Genomic DNA, 15697 nt, shown 5'->3' with positions numbered 1-15697 from the left:
AGAGCGGCAGACAGAGGGCATGGGGACCAGCCGGAGTGTGGAGGTTTCAGAGAGGGGCTTCCGAGAGGCTGGGCCCCCGAGACGCTGCAGCGTGGCCGGGAGCCTCAACCTGAGGGACAGGGAGGGACGGGGGAGGGGAGCACGTGCTCCCGGGCACGTGTCCCGAAAGTAGGCAGAGGACGAGGCGTGGTTGTCCTCTCCGGGTGGCCGCGTGCACTTAGGGGCCAAGAAGGACCCGTCACCCTGACAACCTCCCCCCACCCACGACACCCACCCCACGCCCTGGTCCCTTCTCAGACATTCAAAGTCCCCCACGCTTGACAAGCCAAAGGTTGGTTTGTTTTCAACTCATTGGGTGCCCAAGGCTGACCCGCAGGGAAAGGAGGCTGTTTTGGGGTTTACCTTCATTGATGTGAATCCTCGTAAGTTTCATGCAAAACTACCTTAGGCCTGCAACTGACAGGCCCAGCTCCAGACCCGCCTGGGGGGTTACGCAACAGGCGTGTGCCCCTGTGCCCCTCCCCGCCTCCCTCCCCGCCTGCCTGTCTCGCCCTTCAGACATCTCAATAATTCTGACTCTGCAGACACATCTGGCCCTGCAGGTTTCAGAAAAGAGACTGTGGTCCCAAATGACCTTCCCCGGGGCCCCTATGGGACGAGCGGCCCCCGTTACACCTCGGACAGCATCTCGGCCCAACGCCAGCTTCCCCCGTTTCCCTGGGGCTCCTTCCTCAACCCCGACCTCAAGGACACAACCTCCCCTCCCCGCCTCTCCCCGTCTTAGCTCCTAGGAGGGCTCCCCGGCACGAACCCTCCCAAGAACGGCGTCCGTGCCGAGTGCCGATGAGTTACAGGGCCCCTAAACGCGCAGTCAAAAATAAACATGCAGTTGGTATTAAAAACTGATCAGCGGTTTCAGCGATTTCAGAAATTAGCAGTTAAATCCTCAGGCAGGAAGGGTCAGGATGACTTTGTTGTTGTTTCCTTAGGACAGCACACATTTAAACAAGCGCCAGACAGCTTCCCTTCCCTTTCCTACAGAGCAAACGTCTCCTTGGCGCAGGGTCCGAGTGGGGATGGGCTTCGGCTCCGGCCCCGAGAAAGAAAATGGAAAATATTTTGCAGAGTCGCAGGCTTGCAGGGCCCCAACCACGTGGTGACAACTGTCAAGCAAAAAGCAAGGGGAGGCGGCCCCACCAGGTCACGGTTGCCCTAAGCCAGCGGGAGGGGCGGCTTTGGGGTCAGGGCGACGCGTCCCCTGGGCCCCCTCACTTCTCGCCCCAGCCCTTGCCCCAGCCTCGCTCCCAACCCAGCTGCTGCCTCTGGTCCTTCCACCTGAACGTCGGTAACAGATATGACTCTAAATCAAAAATAAAGCCCTACGTGGGGAAAAAAAGGTACGTGAGCTTCAATTTTTTTTTTTTAATTCTCACACACAGATTTTTTTTTTTTCCCATTGCTTTTCAGGGGGAGTGGAAGGGGGAGAGAGGGACAGAGACCCCTCGATGTGACAGAGCCGGGCCGGGGGTCAAAGCTGCACCCCAGGTGCCTGCCCTGACCCGGAGCTGGCCGAGACCTCCTGGTTCATGGGTCCACGTCCCACCACTGAGCCGCGCCGGCCGGGCGGAGCTTTCATTTGTAAAAGTCCAAAACTTCCTTTAAAAAGCACCTTCAGCATTCAGAGCTCTCTCCTGACCAAACTCCCACCCAGAGGTGGGGAGGGACCCTGACGCCCCCCCCCCACCTCGCTCAGCGCAAACCCGCCCACCTGCCCTGACCTGGGTCTGCCCATCCCAGTGATTCACCATCGGACATCGCTGGGAAGTGTTGGGAAAGGAATTTTTTTTTTTTGGAATGGCCGCTTCACATCTGGGGAAACTGAGTCCCAGAAAGGAGAGAATCCAGAGCTAATGGCAGAATGAAGGCTCCAGGTTCTGCAAAGGGTCGCCCCTCGAACAGAGCAGGAAAGTGCCCCCCATCCCTTCGCAGAAGCGCGCGCGCACCTGTTCACGCGCGGCTCTGGGGAGAAGGGACCCCCCTAAAAGCGCAATTCTCTCCAGTTCCTGTGCCTGGGAAGCTGCAGCCCCCAGGAAGGATTCTCGGGAATTGGAGACGGTGCGCAATGACTTCTGAAAAGCCAGCGCTCCCTGGAGCATCATGGGGCCGCTTGTCCCTCCCGGCGTCTTTGCGGCCCAGCTGCCGAGCCGGGGACACAGGACACTCACCTGGGGTCACCGGAGGGACCCGAGACCAGGACGGGCGCCGGCAGCGGCGGCAGCAGGTGGCGCCCTCCCGGGTCCCCGCGAGGACGCGCCCTGGACCCCGCTCCCCGCCGCGCGCGCCTCTCATCCCCGCGCCCGCGCCCGCGCCCGCGGCCCCGCGCCCGCGCCCGCTGCTCCGGCCCGGGGCCATCCCGACCGCACGCAAATAATAACACCTGACCCAACAACAGCCAAGGCGGCCTTCGTGGGTCCCCTGGGCGCTGCGCCTTCGCTGACGGTGTCCCCTAAACCCCAGGCGGGCTCGGCATTCCCATTGCAGAGGTCGGGAGACTGAGGGAGGGAACGCGGGGACCGGGCGAGGAAGCCGGTCTGAGTCCTACGGGCGCCCCCACCCCCCCACGCTACCAAACTCGGGTGCCGAGGGCCCTGGGCGCTGCGCGTCCAGCGCGCGTCCCTCCGTGGGCCGAGGTGGGTTCCCGGGACCCCAGGACTGGGGAGGGCGCGCCAGGGTCCATTCGACCCTCTGGGGTCTCCGGTCCCCTCAGCCTGGGCTGGGTCGGGGACGCGGGCACGGAGACAGGGGCCAAGCAGCCGGGTCCTGCGTCTGAGCCCCCAGCTCCAAAGCGGGACTGCGCTGGGTTCGGTCCTCGCGGAGCTGGGCTGGGGACAAACGCAGTGTCCCTCAGCCACGCCCCCTCTTCCCCGGGAAGCGCCCGAATCTACTCCCAACCCGAATTTGCCCCAAACCCGCGTCGGCGATGCGCAGCTGGGGAAGGAACCGCCCCGCGCCCGCCACAGGCCCTCCCGATGGGACCCGCGCCCTCGCCAAGGTCCCCCCGACACCTCGCCTTTCGGGCTCCCCCTGCCCGGGCTCCTGGGCTCCTGGGCTCCTTACCTTTGCCCAGCAGCGCGCCCAGCACCAGGCTCAGCGCCCCGCACAGCGGCGCCACCGGCCCGGGGGCCGCGCCGTCGGAGCGCATCCTGCGTCCCGCAGCTCAGGCCGCCCGCCGCCCGCCCGGGGACACGCGCCGGCCCGCCGGCCCCGCCTGCAGCCCCATGTCCCGGGGCGACCCCGGGCAGCGAGTCGGGCGGCGCGCTGCGGCTCGGGTGGCGGTGCCCGGCCTGCCCGGCGCTCGCAGCTGCGGCTCGGATCCCGCGGCAGCGCGCGCTCCGGCCCCGACAACTTTTCTCCAGCCGCTGCCGCAGCTGCGGCCGCCCCGCCCCCGGCCCGCCCCCCGCAGGCCCCGCCCTGGCCCCGCCCCGCCCCCAACAGGCCCCGCCCTGGCCCCGCCCCGCCCCGGGGCCGCTGGGCGCTGCCGAGGGGAAAGCGCGCCCCCTAGCCGCGAGTGGCGCGGTGCAGCAGGCGCGGAGGGGCGGGGGCCGCGCCCCGCCCCGTGGGCAGCCTCCCGCCTCCGTGCCCGGGAGGCTTCCGCGCAGGTACCCGAGGTGGAGCCGGGCCCTCGCGCGGCCGCCCTCCCGTGGTCGCTGCGGCCTTAACCTCGGGGCCGGTCCCCTGTTCTGCTTTGTTTTTGCCCTGCGAGCTGGGGACGGGTGGCCTGAAAACGTCCCGCGCGGCTGCTGCGGACAGACCCTCCCGGGTGGGAAAAGCGGCGCGCGGAGTGGAACCGCCCGCGCCAAGGCACGGAGATGGGCACACGCCTCCCGGGGTGGAAGGCGGCTTCCTTGGTCACTGTCTGTCTTTCCGTGTTGTTGGAATGCCCCCCATGTGCTTTTGTTAACTGACGGAGGGAGCGGGGTGCCCCCTGCCCAGCCAGACCTGCTCTCCGCACATTCAGCCGGGACAGAGCTGCACTGGCCGCCCCACTCGGTGCCCTTTACCTCTCCGCCCCGATGTTGCCAGTGCGCCCGCCCTCCTCGCGGGGCCCAGCTACCTGCCTGTGTGACTGATGCCCGGGGCCGCGTGGGCCACACCGTGGTCTGAACAAGGGAGGGGGGACCCCCGGCTCCTTCTATGTCTGTGGCTAAGGCCATCCCTTCAAGACCAGAGCCTCGTCCTGGAAGCCCAGCCCTCCCCCCTCCCAGCCATGGGCTCCCCCAGGTCCCCCCCAAACCATCAGAGCCTGGCAGTCCCCTCTGCACCTGGGGCTCCTGGGGGACAGGGTTTAGTGGCCCAGCGCTGGCCAGGGCTGGCTCAACCCACCCTCAGAAAAGAAGCCCAACCGTGTGGAGTCACCATCATTCCTGGGCACTAGCCTCTAGAACGAATTTCAAATAAAAAAAGAAAGAAAACTTGGTTGAATGAAAAGAAGCAACGGTGAAAGGATGTGAGGAACTGGCAAGTCCATTTCTCAGCGAGGGCGGCAGCCTTGAGGGTGAAAAAGACGACCCCCCCCCCCAGGGAGCCCTTCTCCCAGCTGGGTGGGGCTGGGGTTCTGGGCCCCTGGGAGGAACAGGGCTCCCCCAGTTTCTCAGTCCACCCCGATTGCCTGATGTGGGGAGAAGGCAGTGGAGACCACCAGCCAGGCCAGAGTGGGCTCCCAGAAGGGTGGTCCTGAGCGGGGGGGCGTGCCAGGTGCTGGCGATGGCCCGGTTGCTGAGATCATCAGGGAGGGCAGACGCGGCCTTGGGAGGCAGCCGCAGAGCAGACAGACCCCAGCTCCTCCGATGGAAGGCACGTTCCCTCCTCGTTTTTATTTGTTAGCCTGAGAGTCATTGGAGAGTAAATATTTTTCATTTAAATGTTTCTAGCTGCAGCGGGAAATACAATGTATCTATTACTTCTGACAGAGGGTGGGATGGGCCTCATCCTCTCTCCCTCCCGCCCGCTGACAGAAACCAAAATGCCCAAACCATGCTCTCCGCCCCTGCCGCTCTCCTTCGGAGGTTCATCATCTGCCCCCCCTTCCCCCACATAAAATAAAATAATTTATTTCCTTTTGGATCAGAATATCACCCCCTCTACTGAAAAGCCAAAGGCAGGTCCCGGGCCAGGACTCCGTGGCTCAAGTAATCAAAACGAGGGAAACGGAATGAACCACAGCGAAATATATAACAATAGAACATGCGGAGAAAAAGACGCGGCCGCATTCACGTGGATGCATTTCTCAGCGTCTGAAGGCATCTGCTGCCCTTGGCGTCCGAGTCTCGGATGACCTCCTGAGCCTGTGACGTCCTCCCTCCTGCTCCTTCCAAGCCAGACAAAAGGAGGCCCAGGAAACGGGTGCTTCTCTTCTGCAGATCTTGCTCCAGGATCCTGTTTCGTCTCCCACGTGACCCTCTAACAATCAAACAATTTGCACACCAAACCAAACCAAACAAATTAAGCAGATGATGTGGTCGATTTATCTTTTTTTTTTTTTTTTTTAAAGGAAAACCCACAAAAATAGAGGTGTGAACTTGGAGGTTCGTGGGCTAACCGTTTCCTGTATTTATTTTTTTAAAGGCATGTATTATTTAACCCTGAAATCATTAATTCCTTAACTGAAATTACTTCCAGATGCTTCTCTGAATTTCATAACGAACATCAGAGACCGCTAATCTCCTCAAACGCTCTTTCCAAACTCCCCGTGGGCTGCGGGCACATGGAGACAATTAGCGTGATTTATAGGAGAGAAGGGTTATTGGAAAGAGGAAACCGGCTGTTCCACATGTGCCCGGGGCTCCGAAGTCAAAGAGGCAATTTCAGATCTCTTTGTGCTCATGCTTAAATTCCTAATTCTTAGCATTGCCTGGTGTGAGCGATGCAGTTTGTGGATTTTAGCTCAGGAACTTCTCATGAGGCCTACCTCTAGACAGGGGACCTATGGGTATATTACTAAGGGCGTGGGAGACAAGGGCTATGTGTTGGCCTCATAAGGCAGCTATGGTCATGTTGCTGATCTAATGCCAAGCTTGCTATTAGAGATAAGAAAAAGGAAGGGAGGGAGGGAAGAGGGAAGAAATGTTAACACTCTGTGCCAGCATTTTTCTTAATATATATATAGGGTGTCCTCCAAAAATGTACACACATTTAAAGGCAATGTTTATTAAATTATATTTCATTTGCAAAATGTAATAGAATCTACAGCTATCAGTCGTTAAAGTGGGTATACAGATATACAAGGTGTCCCAAAAAATTGTATACACCCTTTAATAGCTGATAGCTCAATTTTGAAAATGAAATGTGCTTTAGTAAACACTGCCTTTATAACTATTCAAAGTGTGCGTGTACATTTTTTGAGACCCCCCTATAAGAACTGAACTATAAAAGCTTCAGATTAGGTTACAAATGGAAGTAATCCCACTGACATTTCCTTAACTGTATGTACTTTTGAGGAATGATGCTGGATCGCAGGCGTCAGGGATGGGAGGACATTAATCGTGACGATGGGAAAGAAATACAGGAGGGCAGCATCTTTGTGGAAGAAAAAACCAAGACAGCTGCAGGGGGCAGTCCATGAACTGTTCCCCTGGTCAGTCCCCACAAGCACCAGCCAGAAGAAACACGAAAACAACTCCACAGTGACTGGCATTGAGCTGCAGTGGGCTCGGTCATTCTACGGATGCCAGTCTCTCATTTCCCCGTCTTCGCTTTTTGTTTCCTCAGTGTTATAGTCATTACTCATTAGGACCTAGACGTTGAATTTTTAATAGAAAATTGTTCAATGCAAACCCATCGGGGGCTGCGAGTTGCAACACGGCGCTCACACTGTCATATGAATCTGCCTTTTAAAGCCCCTCCTGGCCGACCGGGATCAGCATCCCTGGCCTCGGCCATGGCGTGGCTTGTGACTCCTTACGGATAAGCCAGTTCCTGGGAAGGATGGACACACAGCTTTTCCATGGAACTGGTTGTTTTCAACCATCATTTCTCAGGTTCAGACAGTCCAGGTAACTGAAGGAGATTCGGAGCTAGACTCTCTACATTGTTCAGGACTCCCCTTAAAACTCTCTGATGGTCTGTTAAAAAAAAAAAAAAGATTGAGCTTCTGATGGAAAAACTGCCCAAATTGTGTTGTTTTGACACCTGGACCAATGCAATGCCAGTTCCATTGATTTATGTGAGAGTCAGCTCTGCTCCCAGCCTGCAGATGGTTATAGAGTAAACAGTGTCCCCTGGTGGCACCGACTGGCATTTCCTGCTGGCAGGGGTGGGGCTGGGGAGCTCAAATTTCTGGGGTTAAGCAAAGTGGCAGATGCATCTAACAAGTGTCATTAGCTTCGAATGTCTTTCTCCTCGAGAGGCAATAGGGGTCACCACTGCCCCCCCCCCAGCAGGAGTTGGGATACTCCCTGGGTGGTTCAACTTTGATGGGATTCCAATAGATAGCTCAGGAGGCCGACATTTGATTTTTTTGGAGGGTTTGAAGATGACGGCTCCGTCCAGAAGGGGCTGGGAATGAGGCTGGTAGGAGGAGAGAGTGGAATTCTCCCCCCCACACACCCACCCGGACTCACCACTCAACAGGCATTGAGAATACATCATTCTGGCCGCCCTTATATTTACGGGCGGAGATCAAATGCCACTATGAATCAAGGCTCAATTACGGAAGCAGAACCACTAGGGACAAGAGGTGTACTCGGGAATGAGAACTCACGTAATTGTGGGAGAAATTAGACAAATAAAACTCCAGAAGGGGGAGTTGGGAGATAAACAAACAGCACCAAGCAGCTTCCCGGAAGCACTGACATGGATTTGGGAACAAGCTGAGCTTTCAACCAATTTCAGGGGAACCAACTGAAACTTGAAGGGGCATCTGGAGAGGTGGGCGGGTCCAGCTTTCAGTGACAGCCTCTTTTCTTACTCTGTTCCCAGAGTATATGAAGGAGGTCAGCCTCTGCCGCGGCCAGGTCAGCGCCTGCTGGGTCCATCCTCACACAGGTAACGACTACAAATTCTGCACAAAATGCAAAACAAAGCAGAAGCACAAACTAATGAACAAAATGAACTTCCTGAGGCTCTGGAGAGGGAAGGGAGGCAGCCGATTCCTGAAGGGAGTTGACATTTGGAAGAAGAAAAAGGCCTGAAGAAAGCTTCCTGTTTTTGTGGCTTTTCCCCGTAAGGACAGGTCACAGTCGCTGCTGCGTGGGACAACCAAGATTCAGATAAAAACCCACTTTTTCTGGTCTGAAGAACCAGAAGACAGAGTTTGGAAGAATCGTCGCTGCTGAAAAGTACAGGGGAGGAACCCCCAAATGGACAGGACCAGAAAGGAAGACCCCCCAATTCTGTGTATAAAGTCTGCCCAGGATTTAGAAGGACCCATGGACCCCATGAGATGGAGAAATCTAAGCAGAGCAGCTGAGGATAGAAGAGCCGGCCCGATGTGAGCTGCAGCCCAAGAAACGATCTTTGAATCCAACCAAGTTGATTGCCAGGCAAAATGAAGACGTTAACACTCTTCTAAGGAATATAACAAAATCCAGAATCCCTACAGCAGAAGGTGCAGAGAATAAATCCCCTCGTGCTCTAAGTATTCGCATTCCATTGCTTTTTTGCGTAACGCTCCTGGATGACTCTTCTTCCTGTGGGCACAGCTGTGCATGGAGGTGGCATCTTGAATGTGTCACCATGACTGGGCCTGAGGACAAAGCTGGAATCCTGGATGGCAGAACTCAGAGAGGGTGAGAAGATGTCACGGGACTTCCCCAGCCCTGGTCCACACGCCCTTTCCTCAGTGAGATAATAAATCCCTGTGTCTCCTACATCATGTGAGCTCTCTGTGGCTGCAGCCACACTGGCCCTGGGAAGGCCCTGTCACCCCTGCTCCCTCTGCCTTGCTTTGCTGCCGACAGGCCGGTGACTCTGAGCATCTCACTGGACCTCTTTTATCTGTGAGTGACAGTGTCGCCTGAGGCAATCTCAGCGACCTTGTGATCCCTGAGATGTAATTTCCTGTGATCCAGCTTATTGGGGTCCAAGGATGAAAGAGCCAGGTATCTCCAGTGGAACACTGTTCTGTGGCAACCACCTGGAGCGGACAGAGAGAAGAGGGTGGAGCTCTGGGGGCTCTGGGGGGTGCTGGGCCCTTTAAACAAAACAGCTGACTCAACGCAGCACAGCAGTCCCACCCGATGCTGGGATGTGACCCATTTTACAGATGACAAAACCAAGGCCCAGAGAGGTTGGGTCACTTGCCCAAGATCACACAGCCAGAAGGTGGCAGAGCCAGGCATTGAGTCCCAGTCTGCCCAAATTCCCACCCCCGTGATCTTGCCATTTCCCCATCTCAGGAAGAGAAAGATGAACCATTCTTTCGAAGATACTGGAGAACATTACCCACTGCAGACATTTCCGGGTTCCCCCAGAGTTGTATTACTTTTCCAGGTTGAGACACAACCATAAAACCAAGATGTTTGGGGCGAACAGAGAACTAAGCCAGCAGGCCCTTCAGCACGTGGCCAGGTTCCCCACTGCCAGCTGGTGCTTTGATTTTTGCAAGGAGCCCACTGGGTCAACCTGTGCCCAACGCCGGCCACTGGGGAAGCCAGGGCCGGTTGGCTCACTCAGCAACAGCCGGCCTCTTTCTCAGAAACCTGCATCCATCTAATAATTTTTTATCAGCACCAAGTTCAATGAGGTTGTTCAGCCAACCGGTCAAGCTGCTAGACGAGGCCATTCGTTCATAAGCCGCAGATGTCTGCTCACGGCTCCATTAACCTGGTCAGGTGCACGGAAGGTGTTTCATCGCTGCCGCTGGACGTGGCTCCTTTGCCTCATAATTGAAACTGGTGCTTCTCCCTGGCTGGCGAGGCTCAGTGGTTAGAGCGTCGGCCTGCCCACCCAAGGGCCTGGGGTTCGATTCCCGGTCAAGCGCATGTAACTGGGTTGCAGGTTCCATCCCCAGCCCCAGTTAGGATGTGCCCAGGAGGCAGCCAGTCGGTGTCTCTCTCACGTGGATGTTTCTCTCTCTTCCCCCCTCCTCCCCTCTCCCCCTTCCACTCTCTCTGAAAAGCAACGGAAAAAATATCTCCAGGTGAAGATTAACAAAAAAACACAAACCAACCAACCTGTGCTTCCGTGTGAGCTCTCGAGGAACCGTAGGCACGGATTTAACTGCCTGGATCTGAGATTCAACTGCCTTGCGTTTCCTCAATTTGCATTAATAACGATGAAGCCACCTGCAACCAGCCTCGACAAGATCCGCAGGAAAATCGCGACTGTCACTAGGGTGACTCATCGCAAGTCTGCCCCAGGGCTCACCCCCGGGGCTCTCGCTTGGAGGCTCCAGGACATTCGGAAGCCTTTGTTCTCCTAGGTAAAGAGGAGAAACTCGAAGACCCCAAATAATTGGAGGCTGTTTCCCCCGCAGGAGGGGACGAGCCAGAGCTCCCCCCGCATAAGGTCCTGGGCTCGGCGGAAGGCCCGGAGATTCCGACTTTATTACACAAACAGGCCCCGAGGTGAACATCCTCGCTCCAATAAAAAGGGAAATTCTTCTCGTGGAGCCAATATGCTGAGGCCTCTTATGAAATAAAAATCAGATCAAGCCCCGTTTTACCGAGCGAGCTCGGGAGCGTGAGAGAATTGCATTACCTGCCTGACCTCGTTAGGCTCCTCGCGAGCAAATGGATGGAATGAGATGATGCAATTTGCCTTGTGAGCTGCGGCTCTGAATTCAGATGTGCAGAGCGGGGAGGAGTCAGCCACAGCGGCCGGGGCCTGGGGGAGGGGTGCAGCGTCCCCCCTCCTCCCCGGGGCGTCCACGTGAAGGGGGCGGCCGTGTCCACTGCCACAGGCCAGAATAAATAGATCTTACGTGATTACTGTTAAAGCGCGCTCGCCGCCCGGTGCCGTTCGGAGCCGCCTTTATGTGGAAACAGCTGCGGGGCGTCCAGAAGAGCCTCGTAACCAGCCGCCCCATCGTCATAGTCTCTGCCCCTAACCGAGCCCCGTCCTGCCTTATTAACAAATAAGAAAATCCAGGTTTATCCAGAGTAGAGGAAAGGAATGAACAGAACGGGGGGGGGGGGAGTGGGGGCCGGTGACCTCTCCAGCCAGGACAGCTTGGGGCTTGAGGGCCATCACGGCCCTTGACTCACCGTAAAACTCTGGGGGAAGGGGGTTCCTTTCTATCTCTGGGCCTCAGTTTCCCATTCTGTAAAATGGGGTGACCCTAATTCTGACCTCAGGGGCATGTGGGGAGAATTCGTTGACTTAGAGACAGCTCCCAATGGCCACTAACCAAGAAGCAGCGGACAGGATGGGACGGGGAGGAGAGGAGCGTGGGGCCGGGACCGGGTCCTGGGAGGGACTCGGGGGGTGCCGGGTCCTGGAGGCAGCAGCCCTGCCCCCGGGGACCCAGTGGTTTGCATTCAGAGAGGGAAGCGAATCAGTCCTACCGGTCAGTGAGGGGGAGACGTTAACGCGAGTGGAGTCCACGCATTTCCGCGGGAGGGGCCGGAACCCCGGGCGGTAGGGACGCCCGCCCCTCGCCCTGAGCACCCCTCCAGGGAGCCGGGAGCAGCCGGGAAGGGCCGTGCTGCCGAGGGCCGGGGAGGGTGGATCGGCAGCCACACCGCCTGGGACCGAGCTCCGTGCCTCTGTTTCCCCAGCTGTAAAGTGAGGCTAACAGGGGACCTAACGCGTTGCAGTCGTGAGGGTGACACGAACCCCCCCGAAGCTCCAGGGGGGACGGTGTAAACTAAGATGGGGGGATGGAGCAGGGCGGGTTCTGCACCCAGCGGCGTCCTCACAAGAAGAGGAAAAGCGGGGCGAGCAGAGGGCGGGGTGCACGGAGCCTGGGAGACGGAACCCAAACAAAACCCAGCACACAACACGCTCCGAAGGAAGGAAGGGCCCGGTGTCAGCACCGTCTGAGGGGGACGCAGTGCCCTGTCCCCGCGTTGCGCCAACACCGCGTGGGATGGGATCTGCCGGCATCCGGAGCTGGTGCCCAGGCCACAGGACCCCTTCGAAGCCACGTGGCCGCTTCCTGGGGCGCCACCTGGCCCAGCGACAGGGCTTGGGGACCAGGTCAGAAGGCAGAGCAGCCACTTCTCAGGCCCCGGGCAGGCCCTCGCCTCCGGGGTGACAGGAATGCGGGGTGCCCCCCCCGTCTAGGCTGGGGACCCGCACGGCCCAGTGAGAAAGCTCGATGACGTATAAAATGGAAAGAAACACTGTGATAACAACAAGGGAAGGGCCCTGTGGGGATGGACGCGAGGGGGCGGCGAGGACAGAGGGTGAGTGTGTCCCGGTGGGAAAAACAGACTCAGGACCTTCCGTCTGCTAACTGTGCAAACTGCTCTCTCACAACTGCGAAGGTGTCGAATTATAAAGCTTAACCAATGCCATGTCGGTAAATTTAATTAAAATTGGCTGAACTGCCCTGGCCGGCGCGGCGCAGTTGGCTGAGCGCCGTCCCCTGCACCGAAACGTCGCCAGTTCGATTCGGGGTCAGGGCGCAGGCCTGGGGTGCGGGCTCCACGCCCGGGGGGGCGTGCGGGAGGCAGCCGATCCATGTGTCACGCTCATCGGTGTTTCTCTCTCTCCCTCTCCCTCCCTCTCTCTATAAATCAATAAAAACATCTTTAAAAAACAAACAAAAAAAAAAAACGGCTTAACGAATACAAAGGAAAACGCAGAGGAAGAAATTGTGGGAACTGGACTGAGTCGGGGAATCCCCACCGCAGAGGCTGCCCGGGAGCCGGCTGGAGGGTGCGAATGGAAGCGAGGGGCACCCGAGGGTGCGCGGGAGTCGGCCCCGGTGCGGCCAGGCCGCCTGGCTCACCCCGGGTCACCCCGCTCGCATCCACTCTCTGTTTTTTTCTCAGATCTGTCCTGGTTTGGACACGAAATTAAGCAACAAGAACCACGCTTCCGGACACCCGCGTTCTCCGTTCTGAGTAGAGTCCGACTTCGCTGGCAACGCGTTCCCTAGAGCCGGCGCGGCCTCCCCGGGGTCGGTACCCTCGGGCCGTCCGGGATCAATATGCAGAGCGAGCCCCGTGGGGGCGAGGGCCGGGGGGAATGGGGGGCAGAGCGTCCGCCTTCCGGGGGGGTGGAGGGAGGGCCGGGTGCAGGCGGCCACTCGGAGGAAAGGGCCACCCAGAGGAAAGGCGGCCTCGGCCAGCATCGGCTTCTTCAGGCTAATTACCGCCTGTCAATAAATGTCAGGGATCTTTGAAAACTCAGTGCCGGGGCACATGTCAGAAACGGGGTACTTAACATTCGGAGAGAGGCGGCTCCGGGAGGCTTGGGGAAACCTCTTACAAGTTCTTAATCCCCGCAGGCGCTTCAGGAGCAGGGAGGGAGGAAACGACAGCTCGTGGGTGACGGACGGCGAGGCCTCCGACAGCCACCCCTGCATGAACCGCGTCGGGCGGCCTTGCCAGGCTGTAGAGAATCACGCTGCATTTTTGTATAATGCCTGTGGGGTACCCCCTAAGCCCCCCCGAAAAAAAATGCCTACGTCCTAATCCCAGAAGCCGTGAAAATGTCACCTGGGGGGGGGGATTTGCAGGTGGGATTAACTTAAGGCTCCCGTGCTGCGGAGGTGGGAGCAGGGTTTTGGGGGTGGCGAGCTGAGCCGTGAGCCGGGGCGCGGGGACCGCGGAGCAGGTAGGAGGCGGCTTCTCTCTTAGCGTCTGCGGGAGGCTCGCGGTCTGAGATTGAGACTGTAACACTCATCGCAACTTAACTTCAGAAGGCAAATGATACATTGTGTTATTTTTCAGCAACTTAGTTTATGGTGATTTATCACAAGCGGAAATTAATCCCACGCCCTCCTCCGAGGGGCTGGGCCAGCGTCAGGCCGGGGCCGGATTCGGACCCAATATTCCTTCACGGAAAAGGCGGTGGCCCTGCCACTCCGCAGACCGCCGCTGGCCCGAGGGTTGGCGAGCTTTAGACGGCTGCCGCCTGCAGTTATTTCTCGGTGTGACTTTCTGAGGAGGAGGCCAACGCTGACATGGGTGCTGAGTCCTGATGTCCTGGCGGGTGACTGGCGGGTGGGGACGGAGGGAGAGACACGGGCAGGTCCGTCTCTGCAGAGCTGGGTGTGAGCGGGGGCCGCTCTCTGAGAGCCCCCGGGGGTGCGGGAGGCCCAGGGTGCCCCGGTGAGCGAGGGGCTCGCAGCGGGAGGACCACGCGGACGGGAAACGGGAGAACTGCCGCAGGCTCTCGCTGTGGCTGCTCCATCTCGGCTTGTCCACGGTGCATGTTAGGGCTCCTCGAGTTTCCGGGGACTTCATGTGGGTTTAGGGAGAAGCCCCTGGGCCTCTTTTGACGACAGACGTATTCGCAGGAGCTCTGACCGGGCCTTGGGGTGGGATGCTAACGGTTGCAGCTGGGGTGGGTGCTTTGGGGACAAATGACTTATCGCTGTTCCTTACGAGGACACGGTCACAGGCCCTACCTCGGGGTCTCTGTGGTCGTCACCTGGACTGCACCCGGCACAAGGCAAGTGCTCCGAGGGTGATGGGTGCTGAGTGGGAGGTGTGGGGGGCGGGTTCAAACGCTGCCTCGGCCGCTTACCCGCCAGCCGCACGAGACGGTGCTGGTGGCCTGATGCCTCTTCCTTGGCGTTCTCCCCTGTGAACCGGGCCAGCGGCCGCGGGCACCTGACGGGGTGCTGAGTATTAAATGAACAGGAGCACAGACTCGGAGGCCTGACGGGCGGTTGATGAGGGTCCCTCTGTTTCTCTAACATGAGCGTCAGTGTCACCAAGCGCGTGGGCGGGGCGGGGCTGCGGAACCCGGGCTGGCCTGAGGGCCTGAGGCGGGTCTACATCCGAGAGGTTTTTGCAGAGAGGAGAGAGAAGTCCGTGTTGCGCGAAGGCTCCGCTGTCAGGTGGGGTCTGTGTTGTGAGCTCTACCTTGTCTCCTTCTAGCTGTGTGGCTTTGGATAAGTCACTAGGATTCTCTGCCTCAGTGTTCTCTTCAGGGAAATGGGAACAATAGGATTTGCTGCAGGAGGCTGCTGTGGAAATGGCCTTAGACCTGGTGCCTATCACCTGATGATAGTGGAGGGACAAGTTGAGCCAGCGTCTCCCCAGACCCCTGACTGAAGGTCTGTGAGATGCTACATTGTTGCTCCATGTTTTAAGGTGGTAACTTGTACTTTATTACAGTAGCAATAGAAGCCCCAGGTGCCCATGGGTGGGCAGAGCTGGCCAAGTTGGATATTGAATTTCCCAGGGCCCAGCCCAATATTTGCATGTGTCACAACACCCTCCGGTGATTCCCCCGATCGGGAAGTGAGGGGAGTTTTCCTTAATGCTACCATCTGCGGAGGTGAGACGCTTATCGAATTAATTCCCCATGTTTGGTCCAAGGTGAAAACTAATCGGCCATCTATCCCTCCTCGCGTGTTCACCTCTGACTGATAGAATCTACTTTTCCTCCTGTTCATCTGACCCACTAATAACACAAGGTGCCTGAGGCAGGCTGTTCAGCGCTTATCTCCACTCAGGGCTGCAGCCCAGATTCAGGAAGACAGAGAAGCCAATGGGTCTGAACTAAGTGTCCTCATTCTGGGAGAGGCTGTGGGACAGCGGATGCCACGTGAGCGACTCCACACTAATTGTGAGAG

General features: G+C 58.1%; 1 protein-coding gene across 1 annotated transcript in view; it reads right to left on the bottom strand.

The window, feature by feature from the left end:
- Positions 1-3292, bottom strand: part of TMEM132C (transmembrane protein 132C) — an 89112-nt gene extending 85820 nt beyond the window's left edge. The window contains exon 1 of the mRNA XM_081123238.1: positions 3118-3292. Coding sequence (XP_080979364.1) covers positions 3118-3202 — 85 coding nt within the window. The 5' untranslated portion in view covers positions 3203-3292. The remainder of the gene's footprint in view (positions 1-3117) is intronic.
- Between the last annotated feature and the right edge of the window lie 12405 nt (positions 3293-15697).

Source organism: Miniopterus schreibersii (assembly GCF_964146895.1).
Source record: "Miniopterus schreibersii genome assembly, chromosome: 20".
Taxonomy (NCBI): Eukaryota; Metazoa; Chordata; class Mammalia; order Chiroptera; family Miniopteridae; genus Miniopterus; species Miniopterus schreibersii.
The sequence above is the reverse complement of the archived record's forward strand: the minus strand, read 5'-3'. Positions and strand labels throughout refer to the sequence as shown.